This window comes from Scomber scombrus, chromosome 6 (assembly GCF_963691925.1).
Source record: "Scomber scombrus chromosome 6, fScoSco1.1, whole genome shotgun sequence".
NCBI lineage: Eukaryota > Metazoa > Chordata > Actinopteri > Scombriformes > Scombridae > Scomber > Scomber scombrus.
In genome coordinates, this window is record NC_084975.1 from 18,014,397 (window position 1) to 18,032,689 (window position 18,293).

The 18,293-nt window shown below is 38.5% G+C and overlaps 2 protein-coding genes across 3 annotated transcripts in view; one reads left to right on the forward strand and one right to left on the reverse strand.

Moving 5' to 3' along the window:
* Window positions 1-3,410, reverse strand: part of LOC133982402 (RNA polymerase II elongation factor ELL) — a 30,056-nt gene extending 26,646 nt beyond the window's left edge. For both annotated transcript variants that reach the window (XR_009925331.1, XM_062421446.1), the window contains exon 1: window positions 3,158-3,410. Coding sequence is in view for 1 of the 2 variants with exons in the window: in XM_062421446.1 (XP_062277430.1) it covers window positions 3,158-3,295 (138 nt within the window). In the remaining variant the exon portion in view is untranslated. The remainder of the gene's footprint in view (window positions 1-3,157) is intronic.
* A 123-nt stretch (window positions 3,411-3,533) lies between these two features.
* The window catches only part of fkbp16 (FKBP prolyl isomerase 16), a 33,602-nt gene continuing 18,842 nt past the window's right edge, over window positions 3,534-18,293 (forward strand). The window contains exons 1-5 of the mRNA XM_062421448.1: window positions 3,534-3,647; window positions 4,233-4,300; window positions 5,990-6,760; window positions 7,047-7,216; window positions 7,759-7,847. Of these exons, the coding sequence (XP_062277432.1) occupies window positions 6,286-6,760; window positions 7,047-7,216; window positions 7,759-7,847 (734 nt within the window). The 5' untranslated portion in view covers window positions 3,534-3,647; window positions 4,233-4,300; window positions 5,990-6,285. The remainder of the gene's footprint in view (window positions 3,648-4,232; window positions 4,301-5,989; window positions 6,761-7,046; window positions 7,217-7,758; window positions 7,848-18,293) is intronic.

Consider the following 18,293-nt stretch of genomic DNA (forward strand, 5'->3'; position numbering starts at 1 on the left):
TTTTTGGAGTATTCCCTTGAAGTACACACAATCTGACATAAAGCTGAAACAATTAGTCTACTAACTGGTAACACATGTAAAAGGCACCCTTTATGGAGCTTTATAAGCTGCAACTAATAGCTTTACAAATTTGAATACATCATTTACTAATGCTTTATAGTTTTGTTTTAGAAAGTGAGAACCCATTCGTATCCATCAATGATTTATATATATATAACAGCATTACTACATTAGTAGAGGATTTTTTCACATCCTGAAAACCCATAAGTTGTTATTAATGGCATATAACATGTATTTAGGCTTTAGTAAATGACTGAAATTATTAATAAATCCATTTGTTACCACCATTTACAAAGGTCCTTATTAAAAAATGATGGTGATTAATTGACTGCTCAACCAATTAAAAGTCATTTCTAATCAAAAGTGCCAAAAAATTGTGTTGCTCTCAACTTCTCAAATGTGAATAATTATCTCCCATTAGTTTTAGAAAAGGCCCAAATTGCTATGTATGCAGATGACTCAACAATATATGCAGCTGCTTCATCAATAGGAAAGCCGCTTAACATTTTACACAAGGTGTTAAAGTTAGTGGTGCAATGGGTAACAAGCAACAAATTGGTTGAATATTATTAAACAAAGTATTTTATAATAAGATCAAAATTTCAGTTAAAAGCTGGACCAGCACTGAAATTACATGTAAACAATATACCTACTGAAAAAGTACAAGAGATGAAACTTCAAAGTATAACCTTGGATTATAAATGGTCTGAACAAATTTGAAAATGTATGCCACCAGATGTCATTAAGACAAGTTCTAAATGCATTAGTCTTGTCACAGCTTGATTTGGTCCAGTGCTTCAATGAAAGAGATTTTTTAAAAAGAAAAGAAATACAAGTAGCTCAAAATAAAAAGCAGCATGTTGTGCTTTACAGTGCTTTTACAGGACTAATGTAAAAGACATGCATGATAGTCAGTGAGTTGGCTAACTGTTAGTCAGAGATCCACCCATGCTTTGTTAAATTTAGTCAGACTGCTGACACATTCACCAAAAATAATATATAAAAGGTAATTCTCTCACTTTGCTGAACACAATTATCAAACATGATATGCAACAGAAAGAAGGTCCATGACACCTAAAGCAAAAATAAGTATGATACAGAAAACAGTCATATACAGAGCCGTGGTGAGGTGGAATTTATTGCCAGTGCTTATTGTTCAAGAGAAGACTGGAGATCGGTTCAAAATTCAGTTAAAACAGTGCCTCCAAATATTTCAGGAACCATGATTGAATTGTGTGTGTGTAAACTAAGAAAAATGGTGAAAGCTGAAAACGCAGGATGGATAAATATATAATTTAAAAAGGTCATTCAGACAAGATTTATGGGAATTACTATTTCTTTGTATGAAGAAGAAAAATCAAGATTGCAATGAATTCTTGAGGAATTGAGATTGATTTATAATTATGTGTTTGGCTTGATGTCTGTTGAAAGGACGACAATTTTGTTTATCTTCTGAGTGTAGCTGATTGTTAATTCAGTGAGATGAGATGAGATGAGATGAGATGAGATGTGGTGTTTATGAGACCATCGTGTATGAGTGTGTATGACTGCATGTGGTGGACCTCAGGAAGAATAGCCAATGCAAATGCTGGTCCTAATAAATGGGGATCCTAATAAACAAAGAAAGAAAGAATATCTTTTGGTTTTGGATTGCTGCTTGTACAAAACCAAGGCTTTTGAGAAACTTAAATGTGGTATTTTTCATGACTCATGTCATTTGTTTTCAACCAAACAAGTAACCCTGCATACAATAACCAAAATAACCCTTATTTGCAGCCCTAATTTGATATAAAGGCTATAGCCTATATGATATATAATGATGACTGTTGAGGTCGCCCACCTACAACACAGACTTGCAATTCATAAATAACATCTAATAACAGAAACGTTCTCAGGTTGGGATTCCTGTGGACAAAAATCTTCAATCACACACACCACAGTGGGAGTCTAAAACTGTGTTATCTGGGGTGGTCTTTGACTTGGAAAACTTGGCAGTAACCTCTCCTGCCTGCTGTGGCCTGGAGGAAGCTGTCAGGCTGTCCAATGAGCTCCGGAGCTGGGCGGGCTTCCAGCCGCGTAAAGGGCAAAAAACAATAATACACAAGAGCCCAGCAACAACTTTACCGAGCCCTGCCACACAATTGCGGACTCAAACGTTAAAAAACACCGCTTCCCGCATCCAAGGCTAGTTTTAACATGGTCTGGGACTGTGGCGTACAGGCATAGACGTATTTGTTTTGACGGCTCTGTAGAAACTCAAGCAAACGAGCCTCCTGCTACAGTCATAACTGTGGGGCGAACAGTCTTATCAAGCGTCACTCTGGGAACGACCATTTGGATAGACTAAATTATCTCGGTGTAATCTAATGGACCGTAAAAAGCCATCCACAGCAATAAAACAGTCTCCCGAATCAGAGGAGTCGAATAATTTGCTTGATAGTTTGTTCATTAATTTATTCCCGAGAGCAAAACCAGCAGGCGAAAAACAGCTTTAAAAATATCATGACTGACAATCTTTTGTATTCGCCTTTAATCTAAATAATGAATTTCAGATGTGATGTAGGCTATACATAGAGAAAACAGCAGGCTTGTAAAGCTCAGGGCATAATCACAAACCTCTGTCATATGGGAACTTTAATGCATTTGGGTTTTTCGGGAGATTACGCATTGGTAAACATGCACAAGTCAAAATAACATCGGCTTTTCCCCTCTTGCTCAAAACTAACTCCACTCGGGGTTTACAGGAGAATTTAATGAAATCCCTTCATTCAACAAAGTCAATTGAATTGCCTGTTATGATCACAATAAATCAAGCTTCCTCCTACTGTAACAGAGCCAGAATAAACCAACACAACGTAGCTGCCACTAGTTCTTCCTTCGAAAATTTATGAACAAGTCGAAAAAAAAGCTGCTAAACTATTATATTTACTTTTTTCCTTCCTGCGTTTCTTAACTGGGATTTTTGTTACAGTTCCCGGAGTTGGGAGGCGATTGAGAAGAGAGAAAGATAAAGAGAGAGAGAGAAAAGAAAATATAGATGAAAAACACACAAACACACACATAAGCGACAAAGTTCAAGCCGATTTTTTTCTCTTACCTTCAGGTTCTGGTAGGCTTCAAGGGTCCTGATGGCAGTGTCAGTGAGTTTGATGTGATAAAGAGTTTGATTCGGGGTGTTTTTGTTGATTTTGCCACAGGAGAGCCCATACCGATGCTCCTGTCTCAGCGCTGCCATTTCTACAACTGAAGGCTATTGGCGACATACTCCCTGAGACGTCACGGAGGAGAGGGAGGCGTGGGCGGGGTTAACACGAGCATACACACACGTATACACACACGTATACACACACACACACACACACACACACACACACACACCCGTACACACCCGTACACACCCGTGCACACACACCTGAATTATGAAGTAAGGAAAGTTTTTTTTTTTTTTTGCTTTCACTTTCCAGGTCACACTCTTTGGCCATTTGTGCCCTCAGAGTTTCCAGCTAGTATTTATCTTGTCTTTGATCTATTTTTTGCTCTGGCTCTGGATTTGGCTCAAGCTGCACTCCTCCTCCAACTGGATTTTGGTCAGTGCATTCTGTGTATTTTTGCAGTACAAACACAGACACACACACACACACACACACACACACACACACACACACACACACACACACACACACACACACACACACACACACACACTAGAAAGCAGGCTATAAATTCACGGATGAATGTATTTGTGTAGTGCAGAGAAAGTTTGTATAGAAATTGTATTCAGATCACAATCTACGAAAAGCGTAATTTATTCCTGAACAAATAGTCTGTGGTGGAAGAAGTATTTAGATCATTTACTCAAGTAAAACTTCAAAAGTATTATCAGTAAAATATACTGAAAGTATCAAAAGTAGTTATTTTGTTATATTGTTATTTAGGCTTCAATCAGCTACTATTTTCATTACTGATTAAACAACATTTTCTCCATAAAATGTCCAAAAAATGTGAAAATTGCTCATAACAATTTCCAAAAATCTTCGCCTGAACCAGCAAATGTCAAGCATATTGCTTGAACTATGACTAAAGCAATTAATTGATTATCAAAATATTGATTAATCACTGGATTAATCAATTATTTGACTAATCATCTTTTTTCTTTACTGCTTTTACTCTAGAGGGTCGCGGCAGAGCTGGAGCCAATCGCAGCTGACATTGGGCTAGAGGCGGCCTACACCCTGGACAGGTCATTGACTAATCATTCAGCTCTAATTATTATATAATACGTCAAATTGGATTATTATTTCTGACTCAGAAATCTAAGCAGAATTTGAATGTTATAGCTGGCCGAGGTTGAGCTAATTTTATGTTTGTACACTGTTTGTATAATAGTTTTTTTTAATGATAATGCATCATATATTTTATAAGATCATCATGTGTTGTTGAATGAAAATATGAATCCAAAACTGTACCTATTAGATTAACTACAAAACTATTAGAAGTGGAGTCCAAAGTACAATATTTTCTTCTGAAAGTTAGAGGAGTAGAAGTAGCCTCAACAGTAACAGTAGCATTAAATAGAAATATTCAAAAAGTACCTCAAAATTGTACCTACAGCACTAGTAAGTAAATGTATTTGCTTTTATCCCACCACTGTAAATTGTAAACTATGAAACTCTAAACAAAAATCAAAAAGGGACTTTCCTTATTTCCACAGTACACAGTGTTTAGAATTTCTCTGTGTCACAGAAATTAAATGACAAATATGCGATTTGGATTAATTTAATCCCTGACTGACAACATGCTTTGGCTGTAGATTAAAGAGCAGCCTCACTGTCAATAATGCTGTGTTTATTTACAATATGGACAGCAGGATGTTGATGTCTGACTGTTATTAGTGTTGCATTAGTCTCATCTTCTCTTGCAATATTGATGTGGCCTCCATAAACTGTTTCTCTCTCTTTACTCTTTAAGTTTCCCTCAAAGATCAGAAACATGATTCTGCGGCATTTGACAGCCAAATACTTTGTGACATTGTCGTTTTTTCCCTGCTTTGTTTTTATAAAATAGGAACTGGATAACTTATCAGTGATGCCGCCATTTAACATCTGCGAAATGTTTTCTGTGCCACTGCTTTTCTGAGAATGATAGATTTCTAACATCCTAAAGTTTCTGTGAACAAGTGAAAGCTTTTTAGGTCACACATCTCTTTGAGTGAGCCTTTCAGTTAATTTATGGCTGCAGTGCTTTATTACAAGATAAATCCTATTAGGAGTAAGTGATGTCAAACCTAATTGTACCTCATTTTAAGTCCTAACATACCATAAATGTTTGTGCACCCAAGTCTGCTGAATTACTGGTTAACAAAGTTGCAGAATTAAATATGCAACAATGAAAAAAACAAACTCTTCCTTGTTAAATATTTACATCTTAACATTTGCATGCATTTTGAAGCGGTATCCTTTCACTTCTCAGTTACACAAGAACCCTCATTGAGAAAACCTTTTTCTATTTGAGATTGTGTTAAATACCCCTAAATGAATTATGCACATGATATAAAATGTTTATTCTCCAGCAGTTCTATATCATAAACACACTGTAAATAATCTTTAATCCAGTTACAGCCCACAGGTTATTACAGCTATTCTATGAGTGTTGTAGCACTTCTTAACTGAAAATAAAAATCTCTCAGTGTAGCTCAAAGCAAATTAAGTTAGTATGTCCAGAAATCTTGTTGGTAGATTGCATTCATGGAAGCTGCGTTATGGGGCACGACGGTGAAGTCATTAAGAAGCTTACAGACGTTCTGGCAGATTAGGTTTTTCTCTTCTAATCCTGCAGATTACCACTGCACAAGCCTGTTGGCTGAGAGTGCTTCGTTGCGCTGCACAGTTTCTTTATATTGATCATTTTTTTGTTGCTGCCACATCACCAGACTGCGCAGACTTGGACAGACACAAGCAGAAGAGAGAGGAGGTCAAAGTGCAACAGAATTGCAGCTGCAAGCGGGACGAGGCAAAAAACTGAAGAGGAAGTCAGGATTTAGGGATGGATTTGGACTTGGATTTGATGAAACAGAACATGGATTTTTGTAAATATTACAATCTGGAGATATTTCAGTGTTCTGACAGAGCGTAGACGGGAGAGGTTGGTTCAAAACAGAACTACTAACCTGGCTGCACCTAAGTGGAGCATAGGTTGGACAAGAAGGATCATCCCTTTTGGAGACTAATGCAGATGGTGTCCATTGCTCTCCGTGGTGCAATGGAGACAGAGCCATGTTCTGAAGACCATGAGAACTCTGAAGTGGAGCCTACAGAGCCTGAGGTAAGAGATGCCACTTCTGAGTTCGCTGACAAGGACGGTATTACCAAGCTGCCCTGCGGGCCTGCAGAGATGTACCAGGAGCCATGTGAGAAACAGCAAGCTGAAACAGAGAGCTGTGCAGAGGAAAGTAAAACCACTGAGATAAAAAGCCCCAGCAATCCTGAGGGAGAGACTGCAGAAACAGAATGCAAAGAACGGAGGAAACTGAAAAAAACAAACAGCTGGAAGATGGTGCGATTCCAAGATCCATCAACAGATGATGAGGTGTTGGAGAGGGACAGCTCATCAGAGAGTCTCTTTCCAGAATATGCAACGGAGGAGTGGACTTCCTCGACCTTTGAGGAGCTGTTTGTGAAAGAAGATTGGCAGGACATCACAGGTAGGCCTGACGATGCATCACTATACAGGATATTACAGGTAGAGACACATTTTACACATGGTATTGGTAGGTAGCTCTAATATTGACACAAGTACCACTAACTTCATGCATTGAATTCACTATCACTTATCATTTCAAATTGTTACCCGACCACATAAGAGCAAGTGGCTAAAATTAGACTGAGATGAAGGTTGGCGTGTCTGTGGCTGTTTCTGAGCATGTGTTTGCCAACTACCAGCAGATTAACCTAATTTCCACCAGCATGACCTCTCTTTGCTTCATGCAGATGACCGGCTCTTAAGAAAGAAGGTGCTGGAGTGTGGGGGCCCTTGTGCCCTGCAGCCCACCTGGGGCCAGGGGGTTACTGTGAAAATGCAGTGTGTCCTTGAGGACCGCACTGTGGTGGAGAAGGACAGCAAGCTTGTTTTTGTAATTGGAGAGGGAGATGTGAACCAGGTAAAAGCTTTTAACTCTTCAGCCTCTCTAATAGGGCAGCTCTTAAAGTACACCACACACCTAAGACTTTGAAAATAGGCAAAAAGTTGGTAGATGGATAATAAAGATTCATTAACTAATGTTTGAGTCAATAAAAGACATTAAAAAGCTTCACAATAACAGTTTATTTTAGAGGTCCATAATTTATTTGAAAGTATTTGGGAAATAACTGTAATTATGAACTAATTACAAGAATGTTCCTTGAAAGCAAAGCAACATTTTAAATCCAAGCAAATATTTGTTAATTATTGGGGAAAAAATCTGAAATGATCTTGAATTGTTGGCAGAGTTTGCATATTTTCATGTTTAGCTGACCTGCTGCACTGACTGAAAGACTTTCTTGGTTTTACTAGAAGTTAATTGGAATTAATTAAATGGGAATCTGCCAACTGAACACTTCTCTACTCTCTAAATTATTCCAAATCATTCTGAAATTACAGATCCATAAAATAAAAGGTTTAACGTGCTCAGTCAGTCCTCTGACACATTTTTGACACCTGCAGGCCCTGGAGGAGTGTGTCATATCCATGCAGAAGGGCGAGATCACATTACTGCTGGCAGATTCACAGTTTGCCTATGGACTTCTAGGAAGGTAAGGATTTTGTAAGGATTTTCTAGTTATTGCTGTTTAATAGTAAACATCTGAATTAAGGAGCATATAGAGGCATAAACATACACTGGTCAGTTTATTAACAGAAGTGATATGTGAGTCTCTGACCTCTTGTACCTGTTGCTGTGGGGGCAGCCAGGGTAGTGAGGTTAATGAACCATAAACAGGAGCAGATGGCTTCCTCTTAACAGCTTTCAGAGGCAGCCTATCAATGGTGTGTTTGTAACCTCCCAGCCTATGGGAGGGCACCACTCATATTACAGCCAATGGCTTAGGGTTGTAACCTTTACACCATTAAAGAGCCAGTATTAACACAGAGGAGATTGATGTGTCACTGATGAATGCCAGTTTCATGTATACTTTAGATAACGTAAGAGTGAGGCTATAATGCACCAGGGTGATTTGTGCTGTGATAATAAAATACATATTTTTAAGTGTTGGAGGTGAGAGAGAGAGAGAGGCGAAACTTAATAGCAAATGTTCATAATGTAATTACATTTTTTAAGCTGGTTGATTAGCAAATTACTTTCTGTTGTACTTGGCTTTTTAGACGGGCAGTAATATGCTGTATATTAGGCAATTTCATAAGCTCCAAAATTGTGACCATTAATTTAATTCTGAAAGTGAAAATATCAACTCTATGCCAGTGTTTAAATAAGCCCACACCCATTAGAGCAAATTAAGCACTATTAAATCATTGCAAACACTCAGTTTACAGCAATATCTGCTCTGTGAGTGGACAGCAGTTCTCCAATCAGGCACTGTCAACTGAAACACAACATGCTGTCAATATAAAAGCTGGATAAATCCCTAAAATGAAGAGATTACCAGATTTTTTCTATTTTCTATTTTTTTTTAGTTATGTGCTCAGCCGTGATATCAGAATGGTTATGTAGAACACGGTGTACCATTAACAGAGTAGCTGTACAGAGGAGTAATTCACAAAAACAAACATGTCCATGCACCCAGAATTATCACGTGGAAGTAAAAGCCTTAGAAGGTGCAGAATGCAGGGCTACATTTATGATTTGAGTCAATTTTTCAGTGTGAAACTAAAACATGCCCCAGTACATCTGAACACTACTGGCAACATGATGCTCAGATGTACTAATTTTGTGTTTTTCTGCGTGTTGGTGTGACGTCCTGTTTGTATTATGGAGCTCTGTTAAGGGGTTAACGGGACATGAGCAAGGAGTCTCTGAGGTGTTGTCTTGAGTCTCGACCTCTGTATGTAGACAGAGGCAGAGAAAGGGGGAGGCAGCAGGAGGTTAGTTAATGATTGTTTTGATGCAGCTGATTAGGGTTGTGTGCTGTGGAGTCAAATTTAGCCGTGCCATAAGGTAGACAATCAGAGCTCTGTGCCAGCTCTTTAAACATGATTAAGTTACTGAGGTTGCTTGTTTCCCTGAATCTGATTTTATCCAGTCACTGAAGTTAAATACATTTGCTGATGATTTGGTAAGACAAATGAGAAAATCAAGAAATTATGCAATGAAACAACATGTTACAAACTTAACTGAAGACGCTCCAGCAGCAGGACAGACCATCCAATAATGGAAAAATCATTAGGTCTCCAATCCTTGAAGGGCCTTGAGCAAGAAAGTGAACCCCACTCTGATCTTTCATGGTATGTTTCTTTGGATAAGCTCGTCTGGTAAACATGCCTGTTAAGGTCTATTATGAAAGCATTTAATAAAAAGAAAAATTCAAAAATAGTAAGGGGACAACAAGGAAGGAAGATAACAATCACAAGAATCGACAGATTGCATGTTGTCTGCTGTCAAAGTAGATTTGACAGCCTCCCAATGTCTGTGCCGTAAAATGACAGAAACACAATGAGTGAAAATCTCATTAGTCTCTTCGTGTTTTCCTGGCGCATGCATTGATTGAACTCTGTCAGTCGCCTGTTGCAAACAGTGCCGCTAAGAGCACTTCACAGTTATTTATTAGAGCAGTGTGCAAAGCTGGTCAGACTGTATGATTCAACACAGCATACTGGAGTGGTCTGTAGCTCAGTGTGTGGGTGATGGGCTGGCTGGATGTGATCAGACCTGCCATTTCAGAAAAAGGTAAATAGAGGGATAATGAAACCACTGGAAAAGTCTGGAGCATCTCCGTGATTAATTAAAACTGACAAGCTGGGTGTGACTGAATTGACTTTAAGAAACAATGACGTTTTTCCTGTGAGACATTAAAGCCCCGAGCATTTGAAAGACGAGATGTGACGAAATACTCCTTCACGCTGGACTTTTCGAGGAACAGTGTCAAAATATTCCCCACTGAGACATACAGTACTACTTAGTCAGAGACATGGACTGTATCCCTTCAGTCAGCAAGTCATTATCAGAGAGCAGTGCAAGCCAGCATCTGTTAATCTCTGTGCAGGCGTAACTTTAACACTCATAAAACCTCCAGGGGCCAGCGAGAGTCTGCCTCTTCAGCCCTGCACAACCCTAAAGTCAACAACGTTAAGTGTCACTAGCAGCTGCTTTATTTTTGTCTGCATAAAGCTAAACTTGCCAAATAAGAAACCACAGTTAGTCTGTGTTATAAACAGTCTATGTCCACACAGTCATGTGTTTCCAGCTACATGATGCATTTAAGAACATCTTTAGTCTGAAATGGTGCCCTCTAAGGTGATGTTGGCTGGTTGTCAACCAACATAAACCAGAGGTAAAATCCCTGTGCCAGCAGCGATGGTGTTGGCGTACTTTTCTTTCGGCACAACTTCGAAGTACCCATGTGGCACATATTGAGGTGGAGTTAATTAGACCGCTGGGATGTGTCATAGTTAAATTAATAGTCCAGATGGACAATGCCAGCCAGTTAATCACTCTAGTGTTTCATCAATATGCCATGAGGGGATTGTGTGCTATTTACGATTAATACTCCAGTTCACAACTGGAAGTTCATTTATGTAGTGATTCATAAACTAAATAAGCTTGTAGAGAAGTGCTTTATGCAAAAGAAAAAAATTGCTATATACAGCCAGAAGAACACATGTATACACATGGGACAAATACAGGAAACATAAATCAAATTATTGTTCATTTTTTAAACAAGAAAAGGCCAGGCTATATTAAGTGTAAATCTACCACAATGACTTTATGGTAAATTAAATCTGCAGAACCAGTTAAAAATGTAAACCAGCATTTAAAGGGAATCAATCATCAAATTAATTCACTGTCTATAGAAGGTTCAGAAATTAAAAAAAAGTTCCCTGCCCTGTTGTCTGTAATTCAATATAACAATAAAACGTGGAAAATAATTGATTGGAAAACATAAATGTATTTTTCTGACAAAATTTTCAAAATTCACAAATATTACAGTATCAAGGTGTGTAGTCTGATGTATGTAGACATGTGATCCAGGTTCTCAATTAGCACATCACTGGTAGATTGATGTCCAAATAATAAAATCCTACAAGTTTTATTTTCAGTTGTGTGTCATTGTGATCAGTTCAGCTTGGTGGCTGGGTTTTAGTGGGACGTATATTTGAATGTCGTCTGCATAGCACTGAAAACTGATTTTGTATTGTCAACAATAATAATGATTTTCTTAGAAGTAGCATTTCTAGAGACAACAACAGGGGACCCAGGACCAAACCCAGAGGTATCCCTCATGCAATAACACTGATAATGAATTACCGTCAGTGACTGCAAACCAACAGATTACCTGCAGTGACTGTGAACCACAACATGCAAGTAGATAATCACATACTAAACAAATACCCTTTAATGGAACAGCAGAGACACTGTGGAGACACACCAGATGGCTATCAAGAGGAGAGAAAAATAAACAAGTCCTACTGTGTGAAGAGGAATCTCCCTCACTTTGACCCCAGGGGGGGTTGGTCTGATGGCTGCTGGAGTCTTGATTACACCAGTCTCACTGATCTGGCTGTCAAGTGGCAGGGTGGAGCAAGATGAATGAAGCTTGGGTTCATGAGAAAGTAGTGTGACTGTTATTGTGATGACTGATGGTTATTGCATAATATCTTTCATCTGTTAGTAGGTTGTGTAGTTTAATTGGATTTTGTGTTGTTTTCTTGTTCTTTCTGCCATGCTGTCAGAGCATGCAGGTAAATAGCGACCAGTGTGTCATGTTTACAATAGTGTGTAGGTATAAATACATCAAGATGGGGCAACACATGGTTTTCTGGTTTGATTTGGGTTATTGTCAACATAACATTATATTTTTAAAATACAGTATATCAGACTTTGCAAGGGACAGAATGATAAATTCCTGAACTTATTTCCCTCATTGTCCATCAATCCACCACACTTCATAAGTAGTATAAGAGCTGAAAAAGGAATACATTTTTAAAATATGTACAAACAATCAATAATTTTCTTTCAGGATGTAGACAATGAAAAATAATCCTTAGTTAGAGGTGTACAGTTAATATAAATCATCATAGATAAGTGCCTTCACATTTAGTTTTTTATGTAACCATTATATCAGACAGTGTTTTTCTCCAGAGTGGAATGTCATTAGGTCAAAATGACGGCATCAGGTCCCAGTTTTGATCTGCAGAAGATCAAGCTGGTATTGAAACCACTTGTTAAAGGTGGAGAGCAAGAGATCTGTCTTCCTCTTCTGTCAGTGAGAGTAATTACCAAAACACTGTTGACACATGCTTATATCATAGGTGCTGCTGTAGCCTACTCCATTGCAACTGTTGCAGCTGTAAAACAGCAGATACAATTTGAGTGTCACACAACACCCAAAAAATGACTCAGTTCAGTGTCAGAATTTCAGCCATTCGGTCCAGTAACATTTGGAAAGTCTAGAGGAGCCGCATGATTAAATATTTAATCCCCATTCATCTCAGCAGATGGATAACCGGAAGCTAGCCAGCTCAGCCTGTGGAGGTGTGTGGGTGTACATTCAAACAGCCAGAGTGGGGATGCCCCACCTGACTTGAGATTTAAATACTCTGTATACTGTGAAATACAAAGAGATTTATCTGGCAGTGATGGACCTAGTCAGCATTGTGTGAACTTATTTGTCAAGGGCTTGATTGTAACTGATGTTCATTTATATGTAAACATTCCACACTGCAGGTTTAAATAAAACAGGTTTTCAAGGTCTGAGACCACCCCTAGCTTACTTGCTGAGTTTCACTCAAATCCTGGATGCCTTCGGGATCATGATTTTGTTATTCGATCCCATAGACACTCAACCTGATATTGCTGATATTCACGTCCATTATCTTACTTGAAACTGTTCGGAGCTCCCCTAGGGAGGCCTGCCTCCCACTTTAAAAAACATTGAAAATAAAATATTTGATTGGAGTCCATGTGCAGACGTTGTGTTTGACATATCATATCAAATGTTTACCCAGAACTAATAGATAACATGCATTGACCTTTTATAACCTATTCTATGTAATGTGCTTAAGGGGAATATTTGTTGACACTGTTAAGAAGTTGGCAAGTGCAGAAGCCTTACGCCTGTGGCCGCTGGGGCACACCTAGTTCCATCAGGGAATGAAACTGAAAAAGGTAACAGTGACATTTCTCATAAATGAGATTAATGGCATCTAATGACACTTGTACCAGGATAGCTGTTGGCCACCTTTGACAGACATGAGAAATTGACATACAAATGGACTTGGTCTCAGTGTCTGTCTTCCTCTCTACTATTAATTACAGACGTTATGTGATTTGTAGTTTTGTTTGTGTGTTCTTCCTCATCTTGCAAACCAATCTCAATCTTTTTATCACCCTGTGTAATATGACACAGCCTCAACTGGCAGTTCTGCTTTTCATTACACTCGGTTCTTGCCAGTAGACAGGTACACTGACTCACTCACAGAATTGTGATGGTGTCTGTCACTTTTATGCCCGCACACCCTCCTCCCCTGTGTCTAGATACGTAAGCATGATGTCCACTCAGAAAATCTGTGAGGTGGAGTTCCTCTCTGTGCTGAAGGTGCTGTGACTCACTCTGCAGACCAACCTGTGTGAAATGAATAATGTGACCTTTGAGACGGTCCTCTGTGGAAAGCACAATGATCAATCTGAACCATTCTTCTCCAAATTAGTGTTTCCACTCCGTACAAAATGAGTTGGGCAAATGATCGCCTGTCTTTGGCAACTGACACCAGCATGAAGAACATGTCTCTTTCTTTCACTGTTTGTCGTCAATGAAGGATTCCTGCAGCAGATGTGAACAAAACAAACAATTGAACTCTTGGCTATGCGGTCACGTGACCTAAACAAGTTTTACTGTAGCTATCAGGCACTGTGCGTCTCTTTCCCAGCACAGACACTAGAACTAGAAACCACACCCAGACCTCATGCTCCAGCAGCAGGCCAGCAAGCGCTGACAGCTGTAGTACACTCCAGATAAGATCAGGCCAGCTCCCAATCAGCATGCGCTTTTCTTTTTGCCACAACTACTGCCACATTAGTTTGGCGCTTCGATGAGTTCACCTAAAGCTAAAAAGAAGTGTTTGAATTAAATCTGACCAGGATAGACTCTTTGTTTTACCTCTGAAAAGTAGATTATGGGTTGTTTTGGCGCCACAGCAGTATTTTGCCACTCAGACCAGTGTTTGAACTGTGCATGTCCCTCATCTAATCTCCCTGGATGTTTACCTTTTTCCCCTACTGCTAGCAGGCTTATCTCTCTCATCGACACAGCCTTGGTTGTAATATAGCACTACCCTTAGTTATATCTACTTCTGCTTTCCATGGTAAGGGGGTATTTAGTAGGACAGTACATCTCCTCAACTAAAACGTGCTTTTATTGAATTTTGGATAGACAGTATATTTTTACAGCAGATAGTGGAGTTAAGTAGGCTTTGTGTAAATAGAATTTTAAAACCGTAAATAGTATTTTTAATACTTTACTGCGTGACCACCAGTAGTTGTAGCTTTATTAGTCATGTGTAGTTTCATTTTTTAGTTGCTTAATATTAATTTACATGACTTTCTAGGGGTTTTTATTTATTTTTGCAGATGTTTTTGTCCACCCTTTTTGCCAGTTTGGAATGTCCCGTTCATTACACTGCAGTCCTTGGACTTTGTTAACAAGTCCTATAAGACCTCTTGAATGCTCACGCATGGGTCACAAATATGTTTTGATAAGTGAAACTTCATTAGGTGCTGAATAACTGCAGGGTTAACAGGGTTTTTAAGATAGTGATTCAGATATTTATAACAATCTTCTTCCATTTTGATATCTTTACCAAATGTAAAATAAGATATAGATGATATAAATGTCATCTGTGGCAAAATAATATTAAAATGTGTGATTTAAAAATTAAACTGAAATCTTGCAGCACCTTCCTGAATGTATCTTGTGTGTCCACCGAGTACATATTTATCTTATTTAAGAGGCTTGATCCTCATCATACCTGTTTGCTGTTAAAATAGCTGCTTGTTTCTAAAAATATAGACCAGATTTCCTCTTAAGATGTTTTCCATCATGAAAAAAACTAAACTCCACAACAGGCATTATTTGTTATATTGATAGGCTTTATATCAGAACCTCTATCAAACCAAATCAAGCTTATGTATCTGTACATTTAAAAACAACCAGAGTTGAGTAGCGCACTGTACAAATAATTAGTATTAACAGTAGTGAGTGAAAGGACATTGGTAGTAAAAAGGCACAAACAATAACAATACATGGCAATGATAAAATGCAAGACTGGTAGGCAGTTCAGGGATGCTGGTACAGGTGTAATGCTGTCTCAGTCTCTTTTTATGGTGCCAGTTAGGAGTCTCACTACAGCATTCTGCATCAGCTGCAGGGGAGACAAAGAGGAATAGCCAACACCCAGGTACATTGAGTCGCAGTAATCCAGCCTTGAGGAGATTAATGCAGTGGTAACAGTCTTCATATAATTGAGAGAGAGGATGGAGTTTAGTTTGGCAATGATTCTCAGCTGAAAATAGCAACCTTGAATCACAGAGTTGATCTGTTTGTCAAACTTCAGTGCCGAGTCAAAGATGACACCAAGATTCCTGGCATGGGCAAGTCAAGGCATGGCAAGTTTGTTAGTGTAGCACATTTCAACAATAAGGCAATTCAGAGTTCTTTACATAAAACGTCAAAGGCATCAAGACAGAGATTAAAAGCAACACAAAACAATACAAAAATACATTTGAATACAATTAAAAATGATTAAATTGTGAAGAAAAAGCAAGCTAAAATGGAATAAGACAGATACAACAGGAATAAAGGTTATAGTGCAGTGATAGATTAATCAAAAGCCTCAAATCTGATTTAATAATGGGCATGAATTGGCTAACTGTACTGCCAGTGCTGTTGATGGGACAAATACAATTACTTCTGTCTTGTTATCATAGATGTGTAACTCTCACAAGTTGGTGTCAAAACATACTGTCTGCACTGGAGCACTGACAACACAGTCATGCTTCACTGCCATCACCTCTCGTCTACTATGCCACTAGCTGTGCTGTGTTGTATAACCACGATATTGCGACAGAGTCTGTTTTCCAGAGCGTGGCGTGCGAGAGGGACACATGAGAGGAACACACGTGAGATGGCACTTCAGCACTACCAGCACCTTTCTTACCCATGCCAGTCTCTCTTTTTTAAATCATCCATGCCGGTTGTGCACAATATGCAATCACAGAGGGAGAGGAAGATTAGTAGAGTAGTCTCAATCAAAGTGCTTGTCAGATTGTCAAACTATGTCTGAAATCCCTTCCCCCTCCACTCATTTTTGATGGTGAAATTTGGAAGGGCTCGGTTCGATAATTCATGTGCATTTCCAAAATCGTTAGTTCAACAACTACTTCACACAACGATTGGCCAGGTGTGCAAGTTAAACACTATGAAGGCCTTGGATTAAAAACTGTATAAAAGACTATTTAAACATGTAAGCTGTATCTCTGTAGTTGAACAATTATCAAATCTCACCCCCTCTCTATGACGGCAGGATTTTCATTACGCCTTCAGAACAGCTATAAACACAAAGACGTTGTGCAAACTTGTTTGTTTCAGGCATAAGCCAGCCTTGACTCTCCTGTGTTACGTACCCATGACTTTGTATTCATAGCCGCTTTCAATCTCCCTTGTCATGGCTCAAATGCAGAGGCAGTTTCTGGGATTCTTTGACTCACTGGACCACCCAGTCCCACTGGTCAGAGAAGTCACTTCTTATTAGGATTTTTACAATTCTGCAGAGAAGTTTCAAAGTGCAAAAGAATGCGACTTTCCTGTAGCGTAAGTTCAGACAGACTGTCTGATGATAACACACACAGAGTTGCCGGGCAACTCATGAACCCACTTTATACGTTTTGCTCATTTGTAACTCCAGCAGAATGGAAGCAGATGGGACAGTGGAGGGCCAAGCTGTTACTTACTGATGACACACTGACACTTGTGTGCGTACTAGAGCCTGACAGATAAATCGGTCAGACCGATTATAGCAGCCGATATTAGCTCGTTGCTGATATTTCAGTATCGATGTAAATATCAGACGATAAATGTCAAGAAATTGAAGTGCAGAAATGCTTTTGTGTCACCATTTTATAGTTTGTCCAACAAAGAGTAGTCACTCTGGTGTCAAAGAAGTAAAGCATCCTGCTCAGTATATTTCTGCATCATAACTATGAAAAAAACACATTTGGAGGATTTGCTCAGCTATTTTCTTATTGTCAACAAATCACAAACCAACAATAATTGATCCTACTTACAAGTATTGTGTATATATCCAAAGGCTGATATACTGTATCATATTCCTCCAATGTTGGGGAGACTTACACTATATGTAGTTGAACTACATAGCTTAACTACAATATGCTGTAACTTGCTGGTAGTTAAACTACATTCATATTTTGTGCTGCGTCAAGTATTTCAACTACTTTTTGGGTCATTTTTTTGTAGTTTAACTACTCAATTTACAAACTACATTTTCGGCCAATAACATGAAATATTTTAATATACATTTTATTTTATCATTATTGTGTTCCAGAACTCTCTTTGAAAAAAGGCATGAATCATGTCATGACATGCCAACATTGTTGTTCAAGACACATCAATCTATAATATGTTTATATTTGTATTTTTTATTAAATCTTTTTGTTGACTGATTTACATTTCTGATGTACAAGTGGGTATTGGGATAGGATTTTCATTTTCTCTTTATATTACCCAACATGTCTATAGATTACCCATCATGTCTATGGTGAACCTACAGTATGTTGACCAAAAATGTCAGCTTTTTTTCTTTAAAAAAATAAAACTGAGTTGAGAGGCATATTTCTGCTGGCATGTGAATGTTTTGTAGGCTATTATATTTTGTTTCATATACACCACATGTTGATTTATTTAACGCTGAGTTAAATGAGTATAATGAGTATAAGTAGTTGCTAAAGCTACTTTTTTATAGCTGTAGATTTACAAACTACTGCCAGGCTGAACTACATGTAGTACAAGCTACGC